General features: G+C 38.5%; 1 protein-coding gene and 1 non-coding gene across 3 annotated transcripts in view; one reads left to right on the forward strand and one right to left on the reverse strand.

Annotated features, from left to right (window-relative positions):
* The first annotated feature begins 1,221 nt into the window (after positions 1–1,221).
* Positions 1,222–25,960, forward strand: part of LOC107265900 — a 31,920-nt gene continuing 7,181 nt past the window's right edge. For both annotated transcript variants that reach the window (XM_015735803.2, XM_015735802.2), the window contains exons 1-8: positions 1,222–1,382; positions 1,580–1,713; positions 1,789–2,026; positions 2,092–2,208; positions 10,258–10,496; positions 11,277–11,486; positions 12,217–12,430; positions 25,277–25,551. In XM_015735803.2, the coding sequence (XP_015591289.1) occupies positions 1,244–1,382; positions 1,580–1,713; positions 1,789–2,026; positions 2,092–2,208; positions 10,258–10,496; positions 11,277–11,486; positions 12,217–12,430; positions 25,277–25,551 (1,566 nt within the window). In that variant the 5' untranslated portion in view covers positions 1,222–1,243. The remainder of the gene's footprint in view (positions 1,383–1,579; positions 1,714–1,788; positions 2,027–2,091; positions 2,209–10,257; positions 10,497–11,276; positions 11,487–12,216; positions 12,431–25,276; positions 25,552–25,960) is intronic.
* Positions 1,408–1,479, reverse strand: Trnae-uuc. The gene has a single exon. It is a non-coding gene; the product is annotated as a tRNA-Glu (tRNA).

Raw genomic sequence — 25,960 nt, forward strand, 5'->3', positions numbered from 1 at the left:
GCATGACAAGCATGACTACAATATTATCATCGAGAACGAGACATGTAGTATAATCAAGAATTTTCACGTGTTCATGATCGCGCGAACACTCTTCAATCCTGCCGCAGGCTCCACTCTAGAGGAAAGGGATATACTTATTCCCAGCGGAAAAATATTTTTAATGAATTTCTTTTGGGCAATATGACGCGATATAAACGGGCTTGGTATTATCGTATGAAACGATAATAATTAATTAATAATAAATTACAATTAATCTAACCTCGATTTGGATTTGTGATGTCTATTGTGATGTCTGTTTGTGATGGCTATCTGTCTATTGATTTTTTATTTTTTCCTTAGTCCAGAATTTGATCTCGCGTATAATGATAATACGTAATTACGAACCTACACCCGCTTCTGTTGGGATTAACATTGTTGACTTAACGAGACATCAGCACCGTTATAATAATAGCATTCTTATTTCAGTCAATACTCTCTATACCGTTTATTACAAAAATATTTCCTATGATAGTGTGCATGATCACACCATCACAGGCTGCACAACATCACCACTCTCAGGTGATTCAGTGCCGGTCGGCAGCAACAATGTAGGAAAGTACAGGGAAATATGTTTACACTCAATAATTTACAACAAATTTATTTGAACTAAAACAGATTTCTGACTGACAATCGTATTATGATAGATTCTACATGCAACCTTGAATTCACGACGCCATGCTCTACATCACATATTGTTTAACTAACGTAGTAAAAACTAAATAAAAAAATTCCAAGATTTTTTTATTAAGTAATCATCGTATTCATATTTGGTGAAATAAGAGTGTTTCATAAAAAATTCATCTACTTTCACCACCTAAAAGCTGAGATATTTCAGAAAAAAATATAGCTGTTTTAACATATGAAGTATATCCAAATACTGAAATTTTGACTATTTTACGATGTGCTACATCATACTGAACGACGTATATTTATGGCAAATATTAATCTTAATTTTAATTAACGCAGTAGCTACCTCAAGCTGTACGTGTATTATTACAGTTTCAATTTATTCGCGTTTCGGGAATTATAAATCTTCATTTATTGATGTGGATTATTGGATTTTGTTCTGCAAACAGATGAATGTTAATTATTGTTAGTAATTTGTTTGGATTTGTATACACTGAGTCGATTTAAATTATGGATTAGTGGATTTGTTTTTGGTTTATTGAAAATTCTTTATTTTAGTTTATTTCTAATAAGTATCATGGGATGTGCACCGAGTGGAACACCTTACAAGAGCGGTGGACTTAGATTGATGGCAACCAAAATTACTTTTACGAAAGATCAGTTGGATAATCTTAATGCGTATTTCTTGAAAAATATAGAGGAGGAACATTGTAGAGGTAAGTTTATTTTGGCTAAAGAAAATTCCCATACCGGGAATCGAACCCGAGCCTCCTGGGTGAAAGCCAGGTATCCTAGCCACTAGACCATATGGGACTTCTGATAATCTTTATTTCAATAATCAACATCTCTTTTAGTTAATTGTTAAATAGGACAACGATAAAAATAAAAATAACAAAGATATTTATTACTGAAGTTTTAGGAGAAATAACAGAAATTGAGGGAATAGTGGAAAGATTGGTTCAAAGATTAATTGTGGCTGTTGGTAACCTTGACTCCAGATTCTCCAGTATGTTTTTGGTATCGCTAAATGAACGACGCAGAATAAAGGTAAATCAAAATATATTTTTTATTGCAAATTAACACTGTTAAAAAAAGTATAATTAATTGATGAAAAAACAACAGCAATTAAGATTCGAGTATTTAGTACGTCTGGACGCACTATCAACTCCCACTGTACTTCAAGATAATGAATCGGCAGTGAATATCGAAGAAGATACGTCTATGCCAGGATTCGCACGACTTAAGATACTAGGATCAGGAGCAGAATCCTGGAGTGAATTTCTAGGTCCCGCAGGTAGGATCAGAAGGGATCTGCTCAAGAATAGACTGACAAATCTTTTGGCAGCCGCTATAAAACCAGGTAATCAAACGAATTAGACAGAAACAAATTTAGGTAAAGAATATATAAATCAAATTGAATTTCAGAAACCATAAAAGAGATCGACGACAGAACGTGCTTCACACCTGGGCAAGTGGTAGATCCTGAGATCCTTGACAATATTCTGAAACAACCGGATCACTGCCGGATCTTCTTTGGACCTGGTAAAAATATATATTGACACCTAACTTTATCTATAAACCGACCGAAGTGGCTCACGTTAGTTTTAATAAAGGGAGCTGCGTAAATTGGTCTTTATATTAGGTGTACCGGAAAGTTCTGTCCGTTTCTATGACAACAATTTTCGACACGTAAGCACGTGTTTATTTAGGGCATGTTCGGCTCTCTATTTGTATAACTTAATGTATACATACTGACGTACCAAATTAACTAAAACAATAGTGACAACAAGTAGAGATAGTGTACCCATGGCTAGTGATAAAATTCATTTACGCCATTGTATTTTATACGAATTTCAACAAGGAACAAATGCTACAGAAGCATGTAGAAATTTATTGAAAGTGTTTGGTGTAGGTACAGTTTCTGATAGGATATGCAGAAGATGGTTCGAAAAATTTGAAACAGGTGATTTCGACCTTTCTGACAAGCCACGTTCTGGGCTACCATTTTTGATCGACGACGATGTTGTTACGATCATGTTGGAGCAAGATCTTTTTCTGAAAACATCGGAGATCGCAGAAAGGCTGACTTTCAATTCGATTTCCAACGTGGACACTGATTACAACAAGCTCTACGTTGGGGATGAAGTTATCACTATATCTACTGGTAACTACGAGATCGAGGATATCGAAAACTGCTACGTATATGGAAAGCTGGACAAGGAAGATGGGTCTACAGCGACTGCGAGCACGACTCTGGTCAACAATGCCATTTGCCATCTCTTCGAGGAGATTCGCTATGAAATAAATGCTATAGAGATCAACCGGAACAAGAACGTAGGTCTCACGAGTCTCATGAAGGGATATGCTTCCCTAAGTCCCAGCCAACGATCCTTGATGGAGAACGCCGGTTAGCTCGACGTCAGAAAACAGGAGAAATTGACCAATGCAGACGGTTACTTCGACGTATCCATTCCGCTGAGTCTGATACTGGGTTTCGCCGAAGATTATTGCAAGATTGTCGTTATCGCTAAACACGAGTTGATTCTGACGAGAGCAAAGAGCGATATCAATGCAATAGTGCAAACTGCTCCGCAAGAATGCAAAGTCGTAATTCAAACATTGGAATGGCTGATACCGTACGTAAAGGTATCTGATAAACAAAAGATACAACTGCTGAGATTCATCGACAGAGATGCACCCATCTCCGTGAGCTTTCGTACCTGGGAGCTGTACGAGTACCCTCTACTCCCCACCACTTCGAAACACGTGTGGACCGTCAAGAGGTCAACTCAGTTGGAAAAACCACAATACGTGATACTGGGTTTTCAGACGAACAGAAAGAACAAGAAAAATAAGAACGCAAGTAATTTTGACCACTGCAACGTCAGAGACGTTAAGCTCTTTTTGAATTCGCAATGTTATCCCTACGGAAATCTGAATCTTGACATTGATCATAATCAGTTTGCTCTGCTGTACGAGATGTATGCAAACTTTCAAGCTACGTACTATGGCATGGATCCTGAGCCTTTGCTGAAGAAGAATGAATTTCTCGAGTACGCTCCATTGATCGTTATCGATTGCTCCAAACAAAACGAGTCCTCAAACTTGGACCTGTTGATATTCGTCTGGAATTCGAGGCGCAAGACAATTTCCCTGCCGATACATCGGAATTCTGCCTGATCCTGCACGATCGTATAGTCGAATACAACCCGATCAGTGGTGGGGTGAAAAAATTGGTATAAAGAGGCTGTAATCGTAGCCCCCTGTGCAGTTCATCATAATGGAATTCATCGTGGAAGTACAAGGTTTCAAGAAACCCTCGAACCAGTTTGTTTTGAAGGAGATATCCGGGATTGGAGTCGGCAGCAATTTCTCCGAGCCTGCAACTATTCTCTTTCAACCACCTTGTCCATGGAAGCATCTGCCGGCTAAATACAAAAGTATAAATTTGTGATTGGAGCGCAATTTTCATGGTATATCCTGGAGCACTGGGGACGTTGCTGACAATCAAGCAAGAAACATCCTTCGAGTCATCTTGCAAAATGCATCTAAGATCTATGTAAAAGGATTGGAGAAGAAAATTTGGTTGAGAACTTTCATTGGACGATCTGAGCACATCGCGGATCTGGGAGATCTGGGATGCCCTTCGTTGCAAAAATTGCGCAAAAACTCACTTACTCGATGTACAAATCATCATGCTCCACATTTTAATTACTCTACTGAAAATGTGAAATTGTTAAGGAACTGGTTGTCAGAATGTATATTTTTTGATTATGAACAAAGACATAAGATATAATAAGTTGTATAATAATTTAACACGTATACATAGTAGTTGAAGCACGAGCACAAAGTTTATAGACATTGGAACTCGATCTGGTTGTACTGTCCGCCGAGATAACGCATCAAGACTCGATTCTCCTCACAGGCTTGCATCATCTTCTTCAATAGATCCTCGTCGTCATTCAAAGCTTTTGCCATCCTTGCAGGTAGAAACGTCGAAAAGCTGTCTTCTACTTTGAGGATCAGTCTCATCCCATATTTGGTTTGAACTTTTCTTATTCTGGTGAAGGCTGTTATAATCGCTTTTAGCTTCAATCAATTGTTTCACTTCCACTATGTTCCTTAATAGTAACTGTATTCGAACTCTGACCTCGCGTTGTTTCCTCTTATTTAACATCGGTCAAATTGTCATGGTAGACTAACGAAGGCACTTTCAGCTCCTCCTTTTATAGGAAACTCTTAAGAATTAAAATTTGGATGGGAGGTTTCGGAAATTTGTAGGAATCGAATCGCCGATAGAGATTCCTGGAATCAATGTCAAGGTCGATACATCTTCCAAACGGAGCGACTTACGTTCTAGAATTTTCGGATGAACCTTAGCCCTTCTCCTACAAAGTTGCGTCGCGCGCATACGTATCTACAACGAGTGATTTGACTGCATTCTCGACGCACGACTCTGCGAGATAACGTTGGGTATTGCGCATTTGAACAACCGATACATAGATTGTTTCTAGAATGACTTTGACCCCGCCACTGCGCTTGCGAGAACCATTTCGACCTGTACGAATCTGCACGAGGCTTCCAAGGTTTTCCTGGAATTGTTTTGCATCGATTCGAGCGATAAGACACCTACCCGAATTTCGCACTTTGAGCTCGAACTCTGCATCAAAAAGTTTCCGAAGTGCACAAAGGATCGCTTATTTTCTGCGAGTAATTCGATACCCTGAATAACAAGATGAAACCAGTGTCCAGCTGTCGCCTAAAGTCTGCATGGTGTCGGGGGAGTCATCGAAAGCTTCGGGGAGGGGGCTGCCGTTCGAAACCTGCACGAAGGCTTCCTGGAATCGATTGGCTAACGAGAGCCGACAAATTTCCTGGAATCGACGCTGCTGCTGCATCGTCGATGCGCAATTCTGTGAAATAACGTTCGAGGTCAAACAGGCTGAGGGCTGCCGCCCGAAACCTGCACGGGGTCCGTCGAAGTTTCTTAAAGGCTCTCCGGGGTGGGTGGCAAAGGGTTGTCTCAAAACGTCGCGCGAGAGGACTGCCGGCTCTGGGAGTGATCCTTCGCGGCTTAGCACGCACATGAACCATTGAAGCTTCTAGAATGTTCTAGAAGGTTCTCGATCGTGTGCGATTCCTAGAATCGAGCGTAAAATTCCCGGAATGTGACGCAAAATTTCTAGAATCCCTCATAATTTACTAGAAAATAGGGGCTTCAGTCACTTCCGGAAATCGTAGAGCTCACGACACCAACTTAGCACGGATACCCACCTTCGAAGGTTCTAGAGTGTCGGTATAGATCGGTTACAGGAATCGTGGTCCAGAACCGGCCCAGCTATACTACTTGATGTTTAAGGTTATTCGAATTAGCGGGATGTTTTTACTACCGTGATGCGAATATCCTCGGATGTATTGGTTACAATATATATATATATATATATATACGTGATTTTCTTCCTCAACCCGCCTCGTAGCAAGACGATCCGATCGCACCACAAATGTGAGGGACGAGACTCTAAAGTTTTCCCGGGAAAACGCAAGGAGAAAATCGGTACAATATGAAAAGCCAAATGGGCGCCAGACGCAGCGTTGCGTCACGTATCACGCGAAACTCCCGAGAAAATTAAGAGGACTCTGGCTAGTAGGAAAGAAACGGAAAGGTATGGTAGAGGGGAGGGGAACGCACAGGTGGTAAAGAAAGAAGGTTGAGAAACCGCAAGATATTCAGTAACAAATAAAAAGGGGGCCCTTTTATTGGGACTTATCAAAGTAACAATTAACAAATCAAATAACCTATGGCGAATATAAATAATCGGTAACACAATACCGCGCGAGACGAGGTCCCATACGGGACACGCGAACAAAATACGATAAGAACAAGTTTACACGATAGCTAAAAGGTCCTTGCGAGACTCGTGAAACAAAGAGAAATAACTCGGTCTGTGATACGTTCTAATCCCGTGACCTACAGGTCTCGAGGCACGATGTGCTCTCGCGATACAATTCGTCGTTCGAAGAGAAGCGCAGGAATTCCGCTATTCGCGGCCGTGAATTCACGATACGTCCTGCACGATTCACGCAACGCGCGAGCCAGACAGACGAACGAACGGTAGGCGGAGTATGGTTCCCGCAGATATTGTCGCTTAAACTTTCGAGCAACTGTATCACCCCAGTAAGAAGGTTATACACAGAATCGTATAGAGGAGACCGCGTAAAAGGCTATACAATATAGAAAAAGTAATATCCAAAAGAAACAGGTATAAGATAATGTCGCTAAATAATTAATCCGCGGTTCAATTTCATGAACCTACGGGAAGTGTAGTTCATGAGTTCTTACGATCACAATCCAGGGTCACTGATAACGTTGATACTAAACACATTTAAGGAGAGAGACTATATAAAAGTTCACGCTAAGGCACGGAATCTTTTCCTCTGGCGAAACGCGATCTGCTCCTCAGTCGAAACCGGGAGGATAATTACGAAACTATAAAGGGACTAAGGCCCACTACGCACAGAGTACTCAAGATTTCGTCCTTCTGGGCGTCGAGATGCTTACCGTGAACGATACAAGTGCTGGATACAATGATACGATCTTCTTTTGTCTTTCTGATTGAAGCGAAACCACCGGCCAAGACTGTTGTCGCAAGAATGACGCTCGAGGGTTCGTCGGCTTACCGGTCGGGGCTAGCTCCCTCGCGGTAAGTCTAGTTAGGCCCAATGGGCTAATCGCCTACGCGGATTATTTCAGCCAATCAGGGCTTACGCGCAAATATTCAAAACATGCCTATGGACTAAGTCGATAATTATAGAATACTATCAAAATAATTTGTTAACTACCCGACGCGAGATGCTCCATAATAGAGTAGAGATTTAACCAGAGCCTCCAACGGATCGTATAACTACGATACTGGGAAGGATGGTACGCAAATTCTATGTTCCTTTAAAGTCTACGCGCGATACAAGGGCGTACGTCGACTTTTCGCGAGACTCGGAACGTGCGGACGCTCGACGGGGCTTCTGGCCGTGTCTTCTTGGCGTCCAGGTAGTAACGGGTAGATGCTGCAGTCCGGTCCTGGGTTGACGGGACGTTGCAGTGGCGGAGGTCGCGATCCCTCGGCCTAGGGAAGCTCCCTGAGCTCCCTCTTCGACACAGGTGCCTTTAGTTGGGCACCGGTATCGGGACTGACGAGACGTGATGTAGTCCATGGCGATGTTCTCTGCACCTTGGCTCCCTACTTTATTCGGGACCGGGCGTGACGGGGTGGAGGCGCCTGCTGACGTTGGCGTTCTTCCACGCTCCCTGGCGTAACCTTCGGCTGCTTTCCTTCGACGATACTAGAGAGGATGACTTCTCTCTGATGGTTGCTTCCTCGGTGTTAAGTTGGCTCGACGTATCGCATGAAAGTTGTGGTATACAAAAACAATTAGCCTAATCTCATTATATTTATTAATCGGGACCCTGGAGTTCTTGGCCGGTACAGTCGGATATTATCTCTCCCGAGGGACGGTACTGCGTCCCGTGATCAAGAGCACGCGAGTACCACATCGGGACTTTTGTGGCGTTAAAAATTAACGTCACAATATATATAACATATATATATATGTTGATTATCGGAAAAGGGTTAGTTGTCAATCGATATATTAAGAATTTTGAAGAAGGGGGATCACATTGACAAATCAGAAGTAGTTTTACTGCTATATAAAAGGAGTCAGAAGTCGCATTCGGTGATATGGTTAAAAGAGATTTAAGAGAGCAACATTAGAGTTGTCGAGTGTGTTAAATCATATTCAAAGTTCAAATTAGAGTCGCGAGTAAAGTCAAAATATACCAAGTACCTCTAAACTTATCCAAGTTACCAAAATCAGAGTATTCACAATTACTTGTAACCTTCCCGAATAGATCTGAAGCCGTTGTATATCATCTTTAATGATATTGCAGATTATCACAAAATTATGGTTCTCGGAGATGAGCCCGTGACGGAGATCTCGAGATTTCGCAAGCGCACCCGAAGCTTCCCCGCCATTTTTCATTAGGAAAGCGATGAAAGAGAAGTTTTATTTTTATCCACGTTGTAGCTGAGATTTCAACGATTAAAACGCGCTTTTAAACATCCAAATACGAGTACGCTAAGGGGTTCAATTATCCGTTTGAAAAAACTTCTAAATTTTGCGAGTGCCGCTCGAGGCGCTCGGGGGACTACTACCCTACCACGCGCGGCAAGCAATTGTCCCCCGAGCGCCTCGAGCGGCACTCGCAAAATTTAGAAGTTTTTTCAAACGGATAATTGAACCCCTTAGCGTACTCGTATTTGGATGTTTAAAAAATTGCTTGCCGCGCGTGGTAGGGTAGTAGTCCCCCGAGCGCCTCGAGCGGCACTCGCAAAATTTAGAAGTTTTTTCAAACGGATAATTGAACCCCTTAGCGTACTCGTATTTGGATGTTTAAAAGCGCGTTTTAATCGTTGAAATCTCAGCTACAACGTGGATAAAAATAAAACTTCTCTTTCATCGCTTTCCTAATGAAAAATGGCGGGGAAGCTTCGGGTGCGCTTGCGAAATTTCAAGATCTCCATCACGGAATCATCTCCGAGACCAATAATTTTGTGATAATCTGCAGTATCGTTAAAGATGATATCATGCAAAAAGTGGACCAGATTGGTTGGCGCGTTCGGAAGTTATGGCCATTCAAGTGTTTTCACTTCAAGGGGGTGTAACTCTCCCTAGAGTGATCCTACAGGGGTTCAATGGGGGTGTTTTTTTAATGCCGAAGGCCTCTTTCGTCCCCTAATTAGAAATATGAATTTCCTTCCGGAAGTACTAGATCTCGAATTGTTCAAAAAGTTCCAAAATGCGCTTTTTCACTCTAACCCCTGCCATTCGGCCATTTTGTATCCGATCGGGATAAAACTTTTACCATTCGAACGGGAAGAAAATTTCCTAAAAAACGTGTCTTTGGTTTTTTGAAATCTGTCATACTTTCACAGATATGTAAAAAAATTCAAGTGTTGCACTTCAATTGGACGTTACTGTATATACTACCTTCTTTTCCTACCGTATATTACATTAGCCAAAAAAAGCAACCGGATAATTCAACATAGCTGGTGCCCTATAAATCAGAACGAAACGGTTGAGTGGAGTTGTTTAATTATAACTGGTGAGATTTAAAATAATCACTTCCAGAAAATAATGCCGCTACCAGCCTAGGAACGAGTAAATCATCGAACTTGCCTCGTTAGTGAAAATGGGGGAAAAACAATGAGAGCCATTAAATTTATTTTTTCCCAAAAAATGCTTTAGATGCTTCCGCATGGTTGGATATAATCTATACAGGTATAACTATCGATATATAACTCTGAGCTTTGCCATGTGGAAACAAGGGAAATATATTTTTAAAAAAGGACATAGCGTCCGGCAAAGGGTTTGAAATGTTTTCTTGTAATACTCAATTTGTTTTTATGCTTTCATTTATGTTTTCGCATCTACCATCTTATTCCATCTTTATTTGACAATGATTTTTTATACTTGTGAATATCAATTAAACTTTGAATAGTATTGCTTCTATAACAAGAATTATTTTATTATTTTTAGCAACGTCTGAGGGCACATTTCCAGAACCACGAGATCATCGTATAGCTATAGTTGAAGACGCTTCTGGTATTTTATTAAAAGTCGGATTAGGTGGTATTTTTTCTAAAAAATGCAATGAAATAGAAGTTAAATTGTTAATTGGAGCAGCTACCGCAACTTGGTCCAGTCTCGCAGATTATCCTCGAAGAGTACCACTTCATCACTGCGATGCTTTGCTCCACTTTACGGCAGCTCAAAGCGTGAGTTCATCCTACAAAATCATATAAAATATTTAATTCAATAACAATATCTCAATCCAACAATAACGATCAAAATGTTATATGTCTAAATTACAAATAAAAAAATGTGCATCTTCGTATTTTCCAGTTACAGAAACGTTTATCCAAATACGCAAAAAAATTGTTCAATCCTCGAGGTAATTGTAATTTTGAAGTAGGTAGACAAAAATCTAGTATATGTCAACCAAGGGATAGACCGGATGCTGAAAGGGCTTTTTTCTTCTCAAGTGGAATAGGGAGACTTTTCTTTAAGTTTAGACTCTGAAGCGCACTGTTCCACTTACAGAGGTTCTTTTCCAGTTGCATGCAAATGCCGCAGTCATTTTTATGCAAATAAACCATCCTTCTCAAGCATTTACATAGATGCTGCTAAGTAAACTCCTGTGAAATTAGGGTCCCGACGACAAAAGTCGAAACGAGTACTGTAGAATAACGATAAGAACATTTTTCCAGCTCATCATAAGAATAACAAGGTGAAAAGTTGTAATCATTTCCATGTATGTGATGAGTCAATGAGGCATGAGGATAAAAATGAATAACAAAAAGATATTGTATAATAAATCAAGGCAACCGTTCCAAAAGTTCTTCATTATATATGTATAGTTCAGGGTAAATAAGACCTTAGCACGATTTGATTTGACATGGCACAATCGATGATCGTACTTTCATGTGACTTAAAGGATTTTTGTTTCTTTTCAATATATGTGTTGATACAGTGACACAGATATATGTATTTTTCAGGGTATGTACGTCGTCGCCGTCGGTCCACATCCTGGTGCCCGGTGCGAAGATCGTGCCACTTTGTGGAAGATTCGCATACCAGCTGTTGAAACAATTGCTGACCGTTATTATTCAGAAGACAGTGTACCATCTCTCACAGAGTCAGTGCTCATGGAAATTCTTAATCAATTGCGAGGTAGACGATCACTTGATTTGCCGATAAAAACTAAGGTCAGTTTTATAAAAAAAAGAAATTATCAAATAGATATAAAATTATTAAAAATTAAGTATTCTAATCTTCTGTATAACTTTCGTTAGTACTGAATTGAAGTTGATTTTTATAAGGTTTTCACGTATTTAATGAGATGTTATATTTAGAGACATACTAGTCACGATATTCGACAGTATTTCTGTTCTTTTATCTCTAACGGTTGCAATAATTGTTTACTGCGAAGTCATGCCGCGACGCTGATTCCCATAAGAATACATTATTTCGTTTGAATATATTGCTCTGGTACGAACACTGGAAAAGCCAAGGGAAAATGACGTAATGAAAAAAGTTGGATCGATTTAAGATCTCTCGCCTTTCACTATCACAGTATCCAAATAAACAATAATCTCAACTGCCTCCCATGGGACCCCTTTTTCTTTTAAAATTCTTTCATAAGTCTTTGACTGATCTGCCATTATAGAAAAAGTGGATATATTTCACAAACCGTACCGTCGGGACGTCGAAACTTACAAATTGAATTTCAATTACTTTCATCTGAATATCAATAAAAGATGCTCTTTGTTATCTTGCCATATTTCTGCCCATCGGTTTTGGATAATGACAGATACAGACGGTAATGACAGATTTCTGTCAATGATTATGTATTTTTTCGTCTTACAAGTATTTATTCATTGTATACGGTTTTCTTTCCTGTTTTTATTTCAATTTGTAATAAATATCTTTTTACAGGATGTTCTCAGGATCGTCTCCCGTCATATTCTCAAGACAATTCACTGGTGGTCCTTGGAAAGAGCTGGTCCAGATCCTCTCAGAAGCTGGGCGCCTAATACTCTCTCAAGACACGTTCTTCTCGTACTAGACGAGTTGGTAACTGCGTTAAAATGTCAAAACTTAAGATGTTATTTTTATCCTCGCTGCAACGTGATGCTACAGTGCACGAAAGGTAATAAAATTTCATGAGACAATTATCACAGCTTGAAATATATAGTATACTTCATAGTTTAATTACCATCGCTTAATAATCATCAATTACGTAATTTTACATTAACGAGACCCATTACACCGTACACCATCGAGAATTCTTATCAACAGACTATTGAATCGAAGTATAAATTGCAGAGATAAATTTCTGAAAAGTTATAACACTTTTCAACATCAGTTTACGGAACCGACATATTTCCATTATAAGTCCATTATATAATTTACGTTGTATCGACATATTAAATCATCCAAGCCTTATTATGAATTTAATAAAATTCCCTTACCAACAGTCAGTAATTTCCCGTTCGACAAATCAATTCCAATTAAGCGGGAAATGCGTTTCTTTCTTTTCTATCAATGCATTTTTTCCTCTCGTTTCATTTCCAATAGAATATATTGCAGTCACAACACTGTATGTTAGTAAACTGAGCGCGTAAAGAGGTAGATGAATACTTGACTAGCAATTTTCCAAATGTTTGCGGTTTCCGCCTTGGTCTCCTTCGTCGGTCATGAATTCGATTAGGAAAAAATTAAAAGGGGGATTCATATCTAGCGAAGCACTCAGCTCCTGGCCTAATTAGCAGGAAGAGTTGAAACTATTTAATAAAATTGACGAATGGCATATATTACATAAGGCTGTAGAGGTGCTTCCACATGGTGTTGGAATTTTGTTAATTTCCAAGTACGAGACCAATAAGCGAGGTGGCCAACTTTTTAACACTACGCGAACCAGTAGCAGCCGGTATATGAACTGGAGTATGAATTCAATCGTAGAGACGGAAGCAAAGCTATCGAAATGAACGTCGACAAATATCACCTAATTGCCATCACGCGTTGCCGAATGATATATCGCTACGTAATTGCAATTATATCCAAGAATAAGCCAAAAAAAATGAAATATAAGATATCCGGGAACGTTTTTCCCAAAGCTCGCCATCCTTATTGTTTCAAAAGTATTTTCTAATACGCAGAAAACAATTATTTCTAACCCTTGCGGGAATTGAATTTATAATAGTTATCCGGTAAAATTTGCCGATTATTATTATAATAATTATTAACTGACCATTAAATCAGAATCAACTACGGGAAGCAGTAGTAATGTAAAAGAGTAGCGAAAACGTTATAGGAAATTTCGAAAATACAATTAAAATGATGGGCTGCGGCTAGATCATATAATAGGCAAATATGTAGTGACTTATGTACTTGACCTCAATAATATGATTTCAATACTTTTTGTGAGAGGAATTCATAGCACTCCTGTACTTGGCGTAGTTTTTTACACGTAAGTGTTTTTTTGGGGGATTAAAATTTGTCGCAGTTTTTGCATGCGGTTCTTTTGATATCTTAAAACAAAAATATTTTATCTCTCGGGTGTACGAGTAGTTTTCCAAGCTCCCCGTGTCACGTCATTTTAATTACCGCCAAAAGGAAACTTGATTAAAAGCTTATTCGCATTCCTTTTCAAAATCTTTTCCAATTATTCGTTCAACTTTTCCGCGTAAAACTCTGCTTGTTCTTCGTGTGATCGTGACGCGAGTCACGAGTCACCCTTAACACTCCAACAACCGTGGCGAGGTCACTAGTAAGAGATTTTCTTTTATTTTCTTTCAACCCTCTTTCCCCACCCTAGAACCACCCTCTAAATTACGATGAAAGCTGCCGTCGTAGATACACTTGCACGTATCTTCAGTATTGCAGCTTTCACGGATAATCTTAATCATTTAATTTTGAATGAGCTTCGAGAGGTTGGACTTTTGTCACCGATTCCCATGACATTCTCTACTCTCTCTACTGTATATTCTAGTTATAATTCTTAATATTATTATTATTTCCAGACCATAATACAGAAAAAGAAAGATATACATATGTACATATACATATATAGAAACAAGCAAAATACGGCTAGAATCAATCCTATATACTTAAAATATAACACTAAACATAAATATCACTCATTCTCACTATGAAACTATGATAATATCCATATAAATATATATAATCTGATTGTAACGTCAATTGATATTCGTTGGAATGCCACATAAAAAATTTGAATTTTTAATCGACTAAGAATCCCGAAATCAACCATTCGTCGTCAACAAAGTCTAGATACTTGTACATACGTAATGAATGTGTACAATATCGATAAATACTGTAGAAGAGTCGTCCTTATATATCGTCTTTGTCATCACATCGGCATGATGTTCCAGAAAGAGGATTATTCCGAATTGGTTGATGGATTTTTGCTATTTTTATGTTCTTCGTACCGCCGATGCCATGTGGTTTCCAATCATTCATTCCATATATTAGCAAAAACCAAAAAACCCTGTCGCATGATATCGTTCTCTGCTGCTATTAAGGGGGAATACACAAATAAAGAATAAAAATTCTAGGCTAACGGTTAACTCGCATAATGTTAATAATATATACCTGATATATTCGGCGGTAATACTCAGTAAAACAGAAGGAATTCGATGTTTCGTCCAAGACAGTCGATTTGCGAAAGGGAAGAGAACCCTCGTGCGATTAGCTATCTCGGTTCCTGTGAAAAGAGAGAGGGGATACTAGTAGAGCCCCTCTAGTAAGAGTCCGGGCTCATACATCCGGGCTCATCATGATTGGCTCCGCCATTTTGAGGGCTCTTTCCGGAATAGGATGTGTGTGTGCGTGCGTGCGTGCGTGCGTGGGCGCGCGCGCGTGTGTGTGTGTGTGTGTGAATACGTATATGGGAGGGATTCGCATTGTGTAATGTGGGTAGTGTTAATCCCTGTATGGCGGGTTGCCTGTACTTGGCGCGCGACTCTTGATGGTAAAGATTGGTAGTTGGAAAATCCGCGCGTAATGTCATGGCGGCTCCAAACGAGCCCTAAACATGGCGTCCCTTCCGGCTATTGGCCGGAGTCTTACTAGAGGGACTCTAGATACTAGTATACAAGAGTGCCCTCAGTGACGTTTGTAACGTATATTATTTCCAACTGTCAAGACTGGTGAAGTACCAGTTTCCTCGAATGACGATTTTGGCCACTTAGCTCTTAGAGTGAACCAGGGTTCGGAATTGTAAAGGGATAATTGTGTTACAGCAATAATAAAACGTTCTTTTCAGGTAAACTTTTCTTCGTTTATTATGATTTGCGTCTCTATACGGTATCATCTATCGGTTCTATTACAATCGGTGTAATTGAAAATGTCGGAGGAATTGACTTGAGGATGTGGAAGCCAACACTTCCAGCTACGGATGATGCGTGATTTGAGACTGTGGAAGCCAACACTTCCGGCTACGGATAATGCGAGAGCGATCACTCTCTGCTAATTTGTCCAGGGTAGCTAAACGCTGCGCTACTGGACTCGGTACACGGACTAAGTAGCTCAATGCTAATATGTCCAGGGTAGCTAAACGCTCCGCTACTGGACTAAGTTGCTGAAACGAAACTAGAACCACAGAGTCCTCAACGGACGGTGTGATCCAAAAATGGTTCTCTCTCAGATGAGAGAAGCTGGATATTAGTTGCAGAATTCAGGATGCAGGATACAAGATGCAGGATACAAAAGTATATATCGATGGCGAAGAAGACGAAAACCGCAAACTCGACGGATTCATTATTTACCCGGTCCTACGTTTTTACATGCGAGTTGCCTTGGCTACCTCGTGGCGCGGCAGCGAACTAGTGCTCGCTCGGATACCCCGTGTCTGGTTAAGGACTCTTGTCACACGTTTATTATAATTAACAATTAGGAAATAACTCTGTCGATAACTAACCGTTACACTACGTGGATTTAGAGAAATTCAAGTAGAAGCATTATAGCTTGTCGTAGTTAACGGAACACAAATTCAGAGTGAAAGAGTTCGTTAGTCGTCCCTCAATTTGGGAATTATGATCTTATTAGGAATTAATCATACTGAAAAGTAACATGAAGACCGACATAAGAATAGTTTTGAAAGTTAGATTGTGAACTGAAGCATAAAGGGGGGGACTCACTGGCGCACAGACCCCCTTGGACACAAATGACTTTTTACTGCAAATTCTGTCCACTTCTAAATAGATGGAATAGAATTAGGTACGAACGATGTCTTATTATAGTATATCGTATGTGGTTCAACATTAGTTTACGCTAGGTTTAGTTAGGTAAGGTTAGAATAGGGTGGAATGTTCAAATTTCGGAGACTGGGTAGGTTAGTGAATAAGTATATCGTCGGCGAGCGAGCAAAGCGAACGAGTCCGACTGAAGAGAGCATTAAATCCTTGAAAAGACCCCGTCAGATAAAGATAACTTACAATATAGTTGAATTAATGATGAAATATTGCTCAAGAGGCAGAAATTCGCATTTGTGTCCAATTGGGTTTGTGCGCAACTGGGCATCACCCCACTACGTGTGATATAATAACAGGAGCTCTCATTATTGCAACGTGAAACCGCTTTGGTCGTAAGTTCATCAGCAATGATGAAGTATCCACGATCTTGGTGTCAGGATGGTTCATCCAGATCATGAACAAGACTCCTCACGAAGAGACAGAAGAGGAGAATGAGTTAAGGATTCTGATTCAACAGGAATGTGAAAGGAAAAATGAGCCAAGGGATAATATACGATTTCTTGAACAGTTTTCTGAAATCCGTATGATAATTAATCCAAAAAGTGAAAGTATCGGGAAATTCCACGTTCATGCTCGTCCTACAGCGTTACTTGTTTGGAAACTCGTTACACTAGTTTGGCGACTGGTTTAATAATTTGCCGCAGTCCTGGTTACCCTGGTCCGCTAGTGCTGTATCTAGATCCATACATTAGCCAGGAATATCGCTCTCTCGAAAATACGCAGCTGAGCCTGAGAGAGACTATAAAGAGGGTCGAGAGATGAGAGTGTGAGTATATGAATAAGAGAGATGGTAGGTCTATCCATATGATGTCTTACGGCGGCATGGATCGTTACTTTAGGTTCCAGAAATATTAGATATTCTCAGGTTTTTATTATTTTTCGATATCCGTAGATGCATGAATAAATATCTGTTATAGGGTTCCCGACATAATTTTGAATCTTTGGACTTTTTAATATAGTATCAAGTTGGAAGATGAATTTGGTCGAATTTAAGTAAGTTATTGTTTACTTTTCAAAATTAACTCCTTGCACTAGTCGGTACCTCGGGAAAAGTCAGGCCAAACGCGGCTGCCTCGATTGTCCCGGTGAACGGCGAGCGGTGAAGCGCGCGTGCCGAAACTTCATACCTATTCTTACAACCGAGCGCAAGGTAGTCGTGCCCGTATTTACTTCACGCGATGGAACTCTTGTGAAATTCAAATGAATTTGAATCAAAAACTTTTAAAAAATACTTTAATTATTACATAAGATGAAAACAAATTCTGAATAATTATAATAATATAATTTGGTCCAAAACTAAGACCACGAGTCAGACTCATGATATTCATGTTTGGTCTAAAATGTCGAGTACGAGTCAGACTCGTGATATTCATGTTTGGTCTGGAACTGAACAACGAATCAGACTCGTCAAAATAGTGCAAGGGGTTAAAAAAAAATATAACCGGACGCGAGGTTGTTTATCATGAAATTAAGGGCTATTGAAGGGTTTTTCTTTTTAATGGAATCTTTAAATTGATTTGGTTAAGATACGGAATCCCGCGTAAATATATTCTATTGGTTGTTCCAGGTTGTTCTCATTCCTAATAAGATTGTTCTAAAGTTTGGTTGAAATAATTATAAGGGCAAAATAAATTTCATGATACTGGAAAATCATAACAATATTTCGAATCAGTTCTATATGAATTTGAACGATAACTTTGCAGCAGTTGAACTTTAACGTTAGAATTATTATTTTAAGTTTAACAATGTGTTTGATCAAAGATAACCCATTTCAAATCATTTGAGAAGTTAACTGATTTATAAAATGGTGCAATTTTATCCGCGATTCGTCTTTTATATTAGAAAAGACTAAGCAATTTTGGTCCTCTCTAAAAGACTTTTACTTATAGATAGCACATAATAATAAAAATGCCACACACTAGAAAAGTAGTTATGGGAAATGAAATTATAAAATATACAGTGCATAGTTTAATAGGAGTCAAGTAGGTTAATCAGGGATGAAAGTGGCGAGGAACATAAAAATAAACTGAGACGTGCATGTACATACATCGTTAGAGAAGTTAGACTTTTACGTATACATTGTGACGTTGCAAAATTCGTCACTCGTAGATTTTGAAGATACCCGTGAATAAAATTATTAGGGATGCCCTAAGATAACTTAGGGCCCTACCAGGCTTTAATGTGGATATCATAATATGGATTTCCATATCACTGCCTATTAGGGATCTTATAAGGAAATTCTTGGGTTGCATGGCCAGATTTAATAGGGCCATACTAAGGCAATTAATTCAGGGCCCGGTTAGGCTTAATCACGGTAATAAGTACGCAAATCAGTACTTATTTTGCCAGATAAGGGCCTCATAAGGCAATTCTAGATTTCCATGACGAAACTTAATAAGGCCTTAATAGGTTAATTTATTACTTAAGTGCCCAGTCAGCCTTGACCATGGTATTAAGTACACAAATTAATGTACCAAGTTTCACATCCAGATAAAGTCACTTTTTACATTTTGGTTTGCAATAATCAATCCGTCATTTTGAATTTCTAAACTTTAACTTCTGATTCGAAATCAGTCCCCACAAAAACCTTCGAGTATCAAGTTTCAATCAAAATCAAGTAACTTTTTGCATTTTGATCTGCTATTTTAGATCCGCCATTTTGAATTTCTAAACTTTAAGTTTAGATTTGAAATCTTTTACCATCAAAACCTCCAAGCAACGAGGTTTATATAAATCAAGTCATTTTCTATATTTTGGTCGGCCTTATTGGATCCGTTATTTTGAATTTCTCAACTTTAAGTTCAGATTCCAAATCAACGGCCTCTAAAACCTCCGATTATCGAGTTTCATACAAATGAAATAACTTTTTTCATTTTGATGTGCCATATTGGATCCGCTATTTTGAAATTTTTTTCTTTGATTCAGATTCGCAATCCTCAACCTCAGAAACTTCCGAGTACCGAGTTTCACTCAAATCCACCTGATATCTCGGTAACTGTTATCCTAGATGCAACTATTGTGGAATTTTAATATAAAAAATTCAAACAGTCGGTTTGGTCTAGTGATTAGCGTGCTCGTAATTAGGTAATTAACTAAAATTTAGGTAGGTCGTGCGCAGGTTTTTGGTTCGATTCCGCAAATGTTATTTCTCGGAGAGCATATTACAAAAATGTACGTTTTCTTTTTTTTTTAATTAAAATAATATTATTAACATTACTACATAACTACCCCTTGCGAAAATTACGTCCTGGAATTAATAATTAACTTTCATATTGGTTATATTAATCAATTGAATAGTAGTGGAATCCTGTATAGGCCCTGAACATTTAACCTTATAAGGTCCTGAAGAAAAAAGCGTGACCGTTCTCTAAGGGACCCTATGAGGCTTCCACATGAGGTCCCTAAGAGAATTAGGGAATATTCATCGGGGTCTTGGAAAAATCCTTATTAGTTGTCTTCGCGGATAGCTCCCGCGTTTTTATCGGGGCGTAACTGCCGCTCCGAGGACAAACTGCCACCACGACGAATAACTCCATGGTTCCACATAAACGATAATATGTTGTTTAATTAACGCGCCTATATTTCTATTATTAACTATATGTCAACCGCAACCGCGAAACGGCGTCGAGACGAAAAGATCTACCAAAGAAAAGTCCACAGAGCCCTTAGAACAAGAATATAGAGGGTAGTTTACTCTTAAGGGCGCACTGTGCTAATTGATCATTATTGTACTTTTTGAATAAACTACTGCAAATATTTCAACCAAAAATTAGAACAATGTTACTAGGAATGAGAACAACCTGGAACAACCAATAGAATGCTCAGAACAGAAAATGAAAGGGGTTTACTCTAGAACGGCCATACTTTCAATTAACCTTTTTCTGTGTTTTCTAGGTGAATAGTTACGAATGTATATGATCGCGCCCTTTTGGAAAAATATTAGAAACAACTAGAACAACCTGGAAAATTTTTCAAAAATACGATTTTTGACAAAAAGGGGGTTCCGGCTTATTTCAATTTTTTAAAATTATTATTGCCTCAAAATAAGTTTTTGTGATACAACTTCGGAACAATTTGATACAAATATAGGACATAATGCAGCAACCGTTAAATGTTTCATTTTTTTAGAAAAGGGGGGTGAATTTCACACAGTTCTCGACCTGTGAAAGAGAATCTAGACGAGTGTAAATTTATAGTACGGTAAGGACGTATGGAGAAAGGTATGTTTAGTGATACGTTCCCATACTACCCATACTTTTCAAATTTACCACATTTTTCAAAGTATCTGAAAACTACATACTCAAAGAAGATTTCAGATGTGTTTTTTTTAAACAATTTAAATACTATTAATAACATGTATTACGTAATGTATGTATTACGTAAAACGAATTTTTAACTTTATTATATTATCATATTTACTATATTAAATATTATTTAATTTTCTATAGGAACGTAGGCATCAATCTTCATTAGAGTAACTGTAATTCTATTTTTAGTGAAATGCTTATAGTTGATTATACCAATCTTTAACCAATCACACGTGGCTTTCCATAAAATGACTCAAATATATGCTAAAATATTAAACAAAGTATATTCTAGTGCGAGACCATGCGCATATGGACTTCGTAATAAAAAATGGCTTAATAGAGGCTTCATTGTTTTCGGTCTATCAAGAAACTACATGGAACTCTTATAACTGAAAGCAGAAAAATTAAGAAATATTTTCACAGTCGTTTATAAATTATAACATAATAAATATTTGTCGCTTGGTCTCAAAATTGTTCCCATGTATTTCATTTTCCTGTAGGCAATTCTGAATTCATCTCCTTCTTTTTTATTTTTCGAAATCGTGGCATTAACTAGTACCGTCACACTTTATTTTAAAATACAACAAAGATATTCACGTGCTTCAAAATGCAACGTGCAACAGAGATATTCACATGTTTGAAAAATAGTGTAGTTCGTGTGAAAAAAATGCGAAGACGACCATTACGCTTTGAAGATTATTCCCGAAGCATCAAAAATTGTATTTTACTATCAATTGAATCTACAACGCGTGGCGATAATGATGACCAATGAAGATAAGGTTATATTGTATTTTTGTTAAATTTTTATAATTAAATCTGAATAAAAGAAAATTTTCTCTACACTTTTAAAATACTAATGCCTATTCATTTCAAGAAACTAACAGCTACAAACGTATAACAAAAACGTATATGCGAAACATTGCATCTGCGATCATTTTTGTGCCTGTAAATCCCAGTTATATTCGATTATAAAAAATTAGACGACATTCTTAAGAACCTTCAAGAAGAAAGTACTGAATTTTTATTTTGATTTCGTCGTCGACGAAAATAGTTCTAGAGTACTAAATGTAATTGATCAGTAAGATATGTTTCTCATTCTTCATAGAGGATACAAATATATTTTATGCTGCTATTTCAATAAATAAACATAAAATCGAATGAAATATAATATAACAAATCTAGAAAGCCATACCGTCAGTATGGGCATATTTATATACTCAGTGAAATAAGGTCATTTCAAAGTGTATGGAAAATAGTATAGGAACGGATCATTAGCCATATTTTTTTCCATAAGTATTTGCCATATTACAAGTGTAAGCTTGTCCAGACTCTTTCCCGGACACCCAGCTATACTATAGTATATTTGAACTCGGGATAGGACTAAGATATTTTTCGATTGGAAAGTTTTGCCAAAAAATTTGAGAAAAATTGGCAATGGTATAGTGACTTGAGTGTATTTCGAAGTCTTATTTTATTAATAAATCTTTGTAGCTTCTACGCAACCTGCTCTCTTTATACAGGAACGGCTATTTACATTTCCATGTTGGATTCGGAGGTATCTTTATACCAATTTCCGTTTCACTGTTGTGCAATTGAATGCTCTAATTATATTCAGATATAATAATGGATCATAATATATTGCGGTTGATTTTTGTTTATGGTCGATATTTAGTTTAAATTCGAGACTTCGTTGAGCTGCGAATTAAATCACGGTCACTTGGAATTTCGAGACTTTGCAAAGATTTAAAAAAATTGGCAGACGACCTAAAAGCTTTGACCTATTCAACGGTATTTTATTCAATAGATTCTGTTACCTTTAGGTCTCGCTTATAATATGCATAAATACGAATACCAGTCACGTGTTCCGAGTTTGCTTACACTTATTAGATATATACAATACATTTACATTTTATAAATTAACAAATTTTCGAAAAATTGACAACCGTTTTTTGTTCTCGGACATTTAACACCTCGCATCATTACTAATAGCTTCAAGTTTTATCCCTCGTCAAATTGATCATATCAACATTTTTATAACCATTAAATCTGCTATAACATTTCATATTGATCTTTAATACATTGATAGAAGATCCGGACATTTTTCACAAAAATTGAAAATCTCACGCGACGGCTTTAACAAACGTACAGGTGATTCAATGTGACTCTGTTTTTTTTCATGATCCAAATGGAATCATTCATACTTCTAAAACATCTAAATTATTCTTATCAAAACAGAAATGGTTATCTATAAAAATAATTACATAACATTGATTGTTTAATAGCTAATGTCCAAGTGAGATAACATTTTCAAAAAGAATTTAATTATTTCTCGCACTAGTTATATATTGGTTAAATAGGAACGAGAATAGTATATTACACTACAAGGGCAGAAAATTGAGCTTTCGGCACTGTTCGATAGAATGCCCGAGGCGAAACCGAGGACCTTCTATCGAGCAGTTCCGGGTGCTGAGTTTACTGCCCGCGTGGTGTATACTATTTTTTGCAATAATGTACGGAAAGTTCACGGTATATGCACCAAAAAAAAACACGAAATGGTCGACTCTGAACTCATCAAGAATGGTTTGTTTTCTGGTGCACAAACTGTATACTTTCCGTACAGTGTTGCAAAATAGTACATTGCGATACGAGTGCAAGAAAGCGAACTTTATAAGCAGGCGGTAAAGTTACTCGCACGAGCCGCACACCTGTAACACAACGGCATGAGTTGAAGGCGAGTGCTGTTTGTTTTATGAGTGCGGCGAGTGTGACAAACTTCACAAACTGCGTATAATGTTCGCTTTATTGTACCAGTATCGCATAATATTTTCTGTAACGAATGCATGAGAAGTGCTACTTTTCGTGACTCCAAAGTGAAGGCGTGTGGTGACAGCATGCGAGAACAAAACACTACGCAGTGTGAGAAGTGCGTTTCAGAAGTGCGTGTAAGAAGTGCCCGGGCAGAAATTTGGTCAGGCTGCCTGATGTCGTATCAGGTCTGGATCAGATATCGGTATGGCATGCCTGATCAGGATAGCCGGATGAGGCCCAGATCCTGCCCTTGTCATGCATCAGTACAACATTTGTAAATGTGATCAGCCTGAAATATAGATCCTGTCCAGGATCAGGCAATTTCATAGCAAGCCCTATTATGGAAAATCTGACTTGGCCGTAGTCAGGCATTATTCAGAGCTGCCGTATTAGGTGTGAAATCAGGGAACACTGAAATCGCCCTAATATGAAACTATATACATGTAATACAACCACCGGCCACCAGAGGGACAGGTATACCCGCAAGCAAAAGTGGGTCACTGAGCCGATAAGCTCCAAACTTTATAGAATTCTGAAAAAGAGACGAAGAGGCGATAAAAAGTACTAACTTGCAGCACCTAGTAGTTCAATCCATACCACTGCTTCTATATACAATTTTTTAGAATCAACAAACTAATTTATAACTTGCAGGAATTCTTATCCTACCCCTTGAAAGCAGGCCCTAATACGTCACACTGAATTACTCCACTACCTACGATATTTTAAAAAAATGTTACCCGTTTGTCATTTCAACGTCTATATATGTATATCTAATGTGTATCAATATCCAGGCAACTGGATATTAATACCAATCAGGGGATGATCCAGGACCACATATGTTCCCTAATGTGGGCCCGATCAAGTAGCCTGATCAGGGCCGGTCAGAAATGCCGTTACATGCCAGATCAGGGCCGAAAGAGCGGCATGATCCGGGCCGAATTATCAGTTAGGGACAGCCTGATGCGGCCCGGATCCCCGCCGGAATAAATTTCTGCTTGGGTGAGTGCGAGAAGACACTAGTGCGAGAAGTAAAATTGGGCTGATATGCGCATGCGCAGCATTTTTGTTGTATCCTTAGTTATAAAGCGTCACTTACGCCACACTTTGGAGGCCCGAAAAGTAGCACTTCTCATACATGAGTTACATAAATAAATTTACAATATAGCCTTAGGTAATCGAAATTGGGGTTTGTTGCGAATGCCCGCGGTAGTAGTCGGCATCAATTTTCCCAATGATACTGCCATTTTTACCATTAAACCATTTACAATAGCACTGCATACAGTCTTTACCTTCTCACGATACCATTTAATCACACAATCTCCACGAATGTGTCGTTGTAGCATCGCTTTATGTAATTAAAATTGCTTATGTTGTCGAATAATGTATCCGCTATTATTTTCTCTTATTACAGTTATACAGTTGTATCTATCCGAGTCGTTACGGCAAAAAACATACCTAGTCGACTCATACCCTTATACCTATTTATCTACATTAACCAACATCCATAAACATTGCTATCCTTGGAAAGATCAAATATTGATGTTCCAAGGTCATTGATAAGGATCACACAGAATTAAATCAATTTTATAATGTTATAATTTTTAGGCGATACCCTTCACGACGAGGATTCCTACATATCGGATTCAAGAGTTTTAGAGTCTTATTTGAGTATCTTACACCAGCACTCCTTGAACATGTCGCCCAGTGTTCCTAAGCCTATAGATACCCTGGAGAACGAACTGATATCACGTTGGAAACGCACCATATCATCCTTGCCTAGAGGTACCATGGGAACACACTGTGGATACACTGTCAGACAATTGGAATACTTGGGTTTGGTTGTGAAGGAGGTACTAGGATGGAAGGAGCATTCGGCTGAGGTGCATATTTAATATGTAATATAGCATAACAAAGGGTACGATAAAGAGAGGGAGAGAGGGGAGAGAGAGAGAGGGAGAGGGAGGGAGAAGGAGAGAGAGGGAGGGAGAGAGATAGACCATATTGCTAAGAGTAACTCGCGAGTCTCTTAAAGTTGGTAGGTTTCCTTTTTTCACAGAAAACTCCTTGCTTCTCTTGAATCTTTCTCTTTTTTTCAGTCTTCTTTCCTTCTCTCCTTTAAATTTTCTTTTTTTTTACTATTTTATGACTATTTATTTCTCTTAGTCGCTGGGTATTTCATCCAATGTTCATAACACGTACGTTCAAACATGCAAATGGTGAGTCGTTTAACTTGACACAGACGAATATCTTGGAAAGGAAGCATTTCGTTTGGCTTCGCGGGGGGGGGGG

This window comes from Cephus cinctus, unplaced genomic scaffold (genome assembly GCF_000341935.2).
Source record: "Cephus cinctus unplaced genomic scaffold, Ccin1 Ccin1_scaffold0242, whole genome shotgun sequence".
In the NCBI taxonomy this organism is placed as follows: domain Eukaryota; kingdom Metazoa; phylum Arthropoda; class Insecta; order Hymenoptera; family Cephidae; genus Cephus; species Cephus cinctus.